The sequence below is a fragment of the Myodes glareolus genome, chromosome 23 (genome assembly GCF_982192425.1).
Source record: "Myodes glareolus chromosome 23, mMyoGla1.1, whole genome shotgun sequence".
Lineage (NCBI taxonomy): Eukaryota > Metazoa > Chordata > Mammalia > Rodentia > Cricetidae > Myodes > Myodes glareolus.
Window position 1 is genome coordinate 55319318 of NC_142048.1, and position 7023 is coordinate 55326340.

Here is a 7023-nt window from a genome sequence, read left to right on the forward strand (position 1 = left end):
TGAGGTCAGGTGACACAGGTGTAGGCTCGTGGGTTATGCCGTGAAGCACAAATATGGTGTGGTGCATTTGACCCACATGATACGCTCTGGGGGCCTTCCAGAAATGACGATTCGCCTGACCTCCCTGCCTGACCCCCTTCAGATCTCTGTGGAGGAGCTGGAACGCAACCTGGTAATCAAGGTCAACAAAGACGCTGTGATGAAGATCGCTGTGGCCGGGGAGCTGTTCCAGCTGGAGAGAGGCCTCTATCACCTGAATCTCACCGTGGGTGGCATTCCCTTCAAGGAGAATGACCTCGTCCAGCCTGTAAGTCCAGCCCTGGCCATGGAGGAGTCTGCAGCCAGCTCTGGCTTGGCTGTGCCCAGAGGGGCTTGCCCTCTGAGCCAAGTCTGGCAATCACGAGGGGCCCATACTGGCAGCCATCGTGGTCCATCAGTAACTGTCAACTTTTTGGACGCGTCTCAAGAACACTTTGGGTTGTTAGCCATACCTAGATTTCCTGTGGGGAAGCTCTATATGGGAGGCTCTTTGTGGGGTGGGGGAGGTTGCTTGTCAAAGTCCTGGCTTTTTCTGTCCACACCACACCTGGCCTTTGTAACCTCACCTGTCTCTAGCCTAGTGGCCAGAACCCTTGTTTTGGAGATAGCAACATCCACTGCAGATGGGACATCTGTCTGGTAGGTGATCGAGTCACCACCTCAGGAAGAGTCCCAAAGGGATGACAGCAAATGCATGGTTGCAGATCTTCAACACAGAAGATGGGGTGGCCTGGTTTGATTATTTAACAGTCTGCACACAGTGAGCGTGTGGTCATGAGGGAGACATGATTTGATTATTTAACAGCTTTTGTGCACACACAGTGAGTGTACAGTCATGAGTGAGACCTGAGATGATTATATAACAGCCTACACATAGTGAGTGTATAGTCACGAGAGTGACCTGATTTCGTTATATAACAGCTTTTGTACACATGTGCGTGCGCGCACGCACGCGCGCACACACACACACACACACAGAGTGAGTGTGTGGTCAGGAGGGAGCCCTGATCTGATTATATAACAGTCTTGTACACAATGGGTATATAGTCATGACAGTGGCCTGATTTGATTATATAATAGCTTTTGCACACACACACACAGTGAGTGTACAGTCACGAGGGTGACCTGATTGGATTTTATAACAGCCCACACACAGTGAGTGTACAGTCATAAGGGTGACCTGATTGGATTATATAACAGCCTGCACACATTGCGTATATGGTCAATCTGGGACTGGCATCAGTGGCCTGGCCTTTCTAGCTTTGCTTTGTAGCCCCAAGTAAGGGGAAAGTATAGCCACAGTAAAATGCCCCGACCTGCACAGTCCAGTGGCAGGTACCTTGTCCCTCTCCCTGCAATGAGGAGACACGGCAGACAAAGCAGGTGGCTGCCTCACTGCCACACAGGTTCTCATTCTGCATGGATGCAGGTGTCCTGAAGTCTTTGAAAGGCAAAGAACTCCTTTGTGGGGGTGGGGAGAAACCCTCCCTCTATTTTTACACTATAGATTTATTTACACATACATAAGCCAAAGGGCCCTGCCAGCAGGTCCTGTAGTGCCAGGCTCTCGACTCCTCCTGCTCTAGTCCTACCATTTTGGTGTCCTGGCTCAGGAAGTCACCAGGAGTTACCTGTTTTTCCAGATTAACCCTCGCCTGGACGGGTGCATGAGGAGCTGGAACTGGCTGAATGGGGAAGACAGTGCCATCCAGGAAACCGTGAAGGCAAACACAAAAATGCAGTGTTTCTCTGTGACCGAGAGGGGCTCCTTCTTCCCTGGGAATGCCTTTGCCTTCTTCAGCCTCAACTACAGTAAGTGGGTGTCGCCCTGCCTGGGGCCAGCTGTGGTGGGACTTCCAGGAAGCTCTGCTGAAGTGTGAGCATCCATCTAAGTGGTTCCTACCTCAGTGTCAAGCCTGTTAGCCCACAAACTGGGACAGGGCTCAGCAGGGAAGGCAAGGCCCAGCTCCCAGGACAAGTATCTGAACTTCATAGAGTTAGCCATGGAAGAGGTGGACATGGTCCAATGGCTAGAAAGTGGTAGGATGGGCAGGCCCGGGGTAGGAGTTACCTGGAAGAAAATCCAAAAGGTCAACACTGGCTGGACGTGTTCAAATGCATTCAGCAATTCTCAGACGTGTGTCAGGCCTTCGCTGGCCAGCGACTTCATGAGGCTTAGCAATCAGAGGCAGAAAGAGCATGAAGACAGGAAGGCCAGTCTTTATCACCCTTGGAAGGGGCCCTGCGGCAGGCACTCGGGCCCAGATGGAGAAAAAGCAGGAAGGGGTCTGGTGAAAGTGTGTTCTGTGGTGGCTCCATGGGAGGATACACGGAATCTACAGCCACCAGTCACTAGGGATGACCCAGGAAGCAGAAGGTTGTACACTCAGGACTTAGGCCGCTTTAAAGCAGAACCCATAATTTCTTAAACTATAACAGCCTTTGAGGGTCATTTTGGGGCCCTTCAACCTCAAGTTCTAACAGTAATGACTTATATGAGCCACCATGCTGAGAAAACTCACCAAACAGGCAGGGTCCGGTGTCCCTTGTCAGACATCAACCAGGTAGGGCATACGCTTGGCCCCTTCCATCACAGCAAAGTGTTTTTATTGTTACAATCTGCGCTCATATACTCAACAAACTATTGAGAATTAACCCCTATACATGTCAGCTAGGAGAGGCTAGAGGAAGTGATCTGACCGATTGTGGGTGGGGCGGGGGAGAATAGGCCAGCCTCAGAGCCTCCGACACACCAGAGTGAGGCTGACCAACTTGATTGGCTCCCAGCAGCTCCTTCTAGTCTATGGAGTTCTTTGTGAAGGACAGACTTAAATATGAAGTCTGAAGGCCTCTTCTGGCCTCTCAGTCGGTGAAGAGCTCCCACATGGTGAGGAATACAGGCTCTTTGCCCTGGAAGAACCAGAATCCACCTGTCCACTTTAGTGCACAACCTTAGATGCAGATGAAATGTCACCCCAGCTGTGTCTTAAACATGCAGTATCCACATGTATTACATGGGGATGAGTTCATGCCATGAGGCTCTGGCATGCCAAGCCATGCCACCCAGAGCACAGACACACGTAGGGCTTGCTGGAGCGACATATCTCACATCTCTTTTTGGGTATGTCCTCCTAAGTTCATGCCCACTTTGCTTGCTTCGGAGTCTCCTGGAGCTAGCAGAAGGGAGGTAGCACATGGCCTGAAGCTGCGGTAGGTGCTTCATGAATTCTGCAGGGGGAGAGGTGGAAGCAAGGCAGTAGATGGCCCTTGGTGCTGGCCTTGTGGCTCCCCGGATAGGTCTTTGTTACCTGGAGGGCACCAACAGGGTACTTTGGAGTAGGGAATAGCCACCCCCAGTGCCCCAGAGTTGATAGTCTACATCCAGTGCTGGCGAGCTTCTCCTTTCTGTTGAGACACTGGCGGGTCTTAAAGGTACAGGCTTGTCGCATCCTCCCCCACTTGCCTTTACCAGGGGTCCCCTCCCAGGGTGTGCAGAGCTGTCCCTGGTGGCGCTCCGGTCTGAGTCACCGCTCACTGTTCTCACTCTTGCCTCTCTCCTGCTTGTATTGCCTTGTAATGTGCCGCTTTCATCGCAGCCCGGACCTCACTGGACGTGGGCACGGAAACCACCTGGAAAGTAGAAGTTGTGGCTCGGATCCGCCCTGCCACTGACACGGGGGTGCTGCTAGCCCTGGTGGGTGACAACCACGTCGTCCCCCTCTCTGTGGCCCTGGTCGACTACCACTCTACAAAGAAGCTCAAGAAGCAGGTAAGATTGAATGAAGCAGTTAGAACATGGAGCCAGCTTAGACTGGGATACCCTGACCTCCAAAAACTGTTTGACCCCCATTCTTCCCCTTCAAGAAAAAGTCCCAAGGCCCTGCCCACTCTCTGGGATATTGGCACATTGCACCTTTCCCTGCCCTGGAGACTCCTTCCCAGACACAGATCTCTACCAGGTCTGCATACACGTGGATGACTAGGTGATGCCCTCTGACTTTGGAGCCAAAGCTGCAGTGCAGTCACGTGGGCATGACTGTGACGTGAAACTACACTGGCCAAGGTGGATGGTGGTGCAGCCAGGGTCTGCATCCTTCCTGTGAGCTACTGCTGGAGCACAGGTGTAGGGTGTTCCACACAGAGAGCAGTGAGGTCATCGGAGCCCCATAGTGTCACTAGCACAGTGAGATTTCCAGTTTCTTTCGGAGTCAGACCCACTAACCTCACCGTAAGCTGTGATAACTTATCGGATGATCATGGTGAGTGATGTTGGGTGAGGCTCTGCTGACTCCCCACCCCTGGTTCTTACAGAACATGAGGCTGTTGAAAGAGAGGAAGACTTTCTTCTCTCTCACGTCCCAAACAGCAGGGTTCTATCCCCCACCTGCCCAGCACAGAGAGCTCTGCTGGCTGCTTACACTAACTAGTAACAGGGTTGGTTTCCATCATCCATACCACCATGGGGACCAGACTTCATGCCACTGGCATCTCAACCCACCCCTTGCATGTATGATAAACAGCCAAAGGCTCCTGCCAGCACAGCCTGTTCACCCCAGGGAGGCTAGGCAGGCTGTATACTTTTTCCTGTGCTGGGACCACAGCTACGTATGACAGATGTGTCCTGCCACATCCTTAAGTCAGCTCAGGCTGGGTGACTGGGGTGAATAGGAGTGACCCAAGTCCTCAGTGTCCCAGGGACTTTGAAGTTTTTGTATAGGGAGGTTGTGCCTGCATTGTACACTGTGTAGACCAGGAGTTAGAGATGGTTGTGAGCTATGGGGATGCTGGGAAGAAAACCCAAGTCTTCTGTAAGAGCAGCCACCACTCCTAACCACCCAACCATCCCCTCCGTCACCTCTCAGCTGCCCCCTGCTTTACAATGCAAAGGCTGGTCCCCAGTCTAGGAAAGTACCAGGGTTCCTAGACCTCCTCACACCCAGGGCTGTGGAGCTACAAGAAGGGGGTAGTATTGAGGTGGCCAGCCTGTGAAGACCCCTGTGCTTCTGTATCCCCTGAGCACTGTGCTGGTGTCCCCTGCAGTTGGTGGTCCTGGCCGTCGAGGATGTTGCCCTGGCACTGATGGAAATCAAAGTGTGTGACAGCCAGGAACACGTAGTCACGGTCTCCCTTCGGGACGGTGAGGCCACCCTGGAAGTGGATGGTACCAAGGGCCAGAGTGAAGTGAGCGCTGCACAGCTGCAGGAGAGACTGGACGTCCTCGAGAAGCATCTGCAAGGCACTCTGCTTACCTTCGTTGGAGGCCTGCCAGGTAGGGGCGCTCTCGTCTGATCGCTATCGTGGGCATCCCCTGGACCAGTATTGGCTGACTTGCTTCACACATGGGCTGTGCTAATGACTGAGATGGGGTTCTACTTATTGGAAATATTCCCTGGCTTCTCTGCTGGAGTGGGAATTCAGTTCTCTGAGTCACCCACTGGGAGGTGTGGCCTGGGAGTCCAGGAGACCAAACACAGAGGGGAGGGTTAGCAGGTGATGCAAGAGTCAGGTAGCTAAACTAACTACTGCTGCCAGGGAGCTGCAGCCTTCGTAGCCGACAGAGCGTCTGCCCGCCCTTCTTACATCTACCAGAAACAGCCTCCTTCCACAGACCCACAAGGGGAACGGGGTGATAGCCAGGGAGAGGCCTGTGTCCTCTTGCTAGCCCAGTCTTTACTTTTAGCAAACAGGCTCTCTGACATTTTTTGTTTCTTAACCAATAAGACTTCAAGGGAGATAAAGCATGGGAACTCACAAGGCAGACAGACAAACCATATGCATGCATGCCTGGGAGGGGAGCTTGAGGGGTGAAGACACCCCCACGTGCGTGCCTGGGAGGTTAAGGGTAAAGATATTGTATGCCCGTACAGATCTGTATCCCCATGGAATGGTACCATGAGCAAAAGCCCTGCAGAGAGAATGCAGGCAGGGCTGGCCGTAAGCAAAAGAGAGAATGGTAAATGGGACTCCCTGGATTTCTGCTCAGTATTTGGTCTCCCACTGCTCAGATGTCCCAGTGACTTCTGCGCCCGTCACGGCATTCTACCGTGGATGCATGACCCTGGAGGTAAACCAGAAGGTCCTGGACCTGGATGAGGCCTCCTACAAGCACAGTGACATCACCTCACACTCCTGCCCACCTGTGGAGCATGCCACACTCTAGCACCCATGCACAAGGGGCCTTTGCACCTTCCCAACGGCAAAGGGAAGCGGAGGTATGGACACACTGGCTCCTCCCAAGCAGGTCCGGCAACACTGGAGCAGGTGGGCTACTGCCCTTGGGGCTATTTTTTTTCCTTGAGATATTTCTTTGCCTTGTAATATATATGTACATAATGGGACTGGTATCAGGTCATTGGTTGCTCCTAGAGCCTGCTGGGAGCTGGCTAGCAAGGGTTGGGCTGGAGGGCTGAGTGGATTTGAAGAAAATAATTCTGTTATTTTTATTACCACATGCTTCTTTCTGATTCTAAAGTATGGAAAAATAAAAATTTACAGAAACCTTTTTAACCCTGGGTTGGTCACGATCTATCCTGGGCGTGTCTCAGGACTGAGCTGCATTTGGGGCAAATGGACTGAGAGCAGCTGAGAGCATCATGGCAGAGGCCCACAGCTGAATGGGCCTTTCCTGGGATCCTTGTGTCCCAGGACAGGCAGCTGTGGACTGTTCCAGGAGCCTCTCCTCACAGGGATGAGGGCAAGGGCTGGAACCAGGTTCACCAGCAAGCTGCACAACCTCAGCTTTTTCTGCAATGGAGGCAGTCCTACATGCCTCCCCATCAGCCCCCACAGAGAGAGCCCTTCTTAAAGCTGCCCATGGCAGCCAGGAAGTAGGGGTGGTACCTATACATATTCTCTCTTCTCTTCCTATGCTCTCCATTTGCCTGTCTTGGCTGCCCCCTGTTCCATTTAAAAGAAAAGATCTGGTTTTCTGTTTCAAGGCTACTCTACGAGCAGAGCCAAGGGAATTGCACCCTCCCTAGGCAG

At 52.6% G+C, this 7023-nt stretch overlaps 1 protein-coding gene across 1 annotated transcript in view; it reads left to right on the plus strand.

Annotated features, from left to right (window-relative positions):
- Gas6 (growth arrest specific 6) overlaps positions 1–6546 on the plus strand; it is a 31367-nt gene extending 24821 nt beyond the window's left edge. The window contains exons 11-15 of the mRNA XM_048456239.3: positions 143–307; positions 1683–1851; positions 3636–3808; positions 5080–5308; positions 6045–6546. Coding sequence (XP_048312196.1) covers positions 143–307; positions 1683–1851; positions 3636–3808; positions 5080–5308; positions 6045–6199 — 891 coding nt within the window. The 3' untranslated portion in view covers positions 6200–6546. The remainder of the gene's footprint in view (positions 1–142; positions 308–1682; positions 1852–3635; positions 3809–5079; positions 5309–6044) is intronic.
- The last annotated feature ends 477 nt before the right edge of the window (positions 6547–7023 follow it).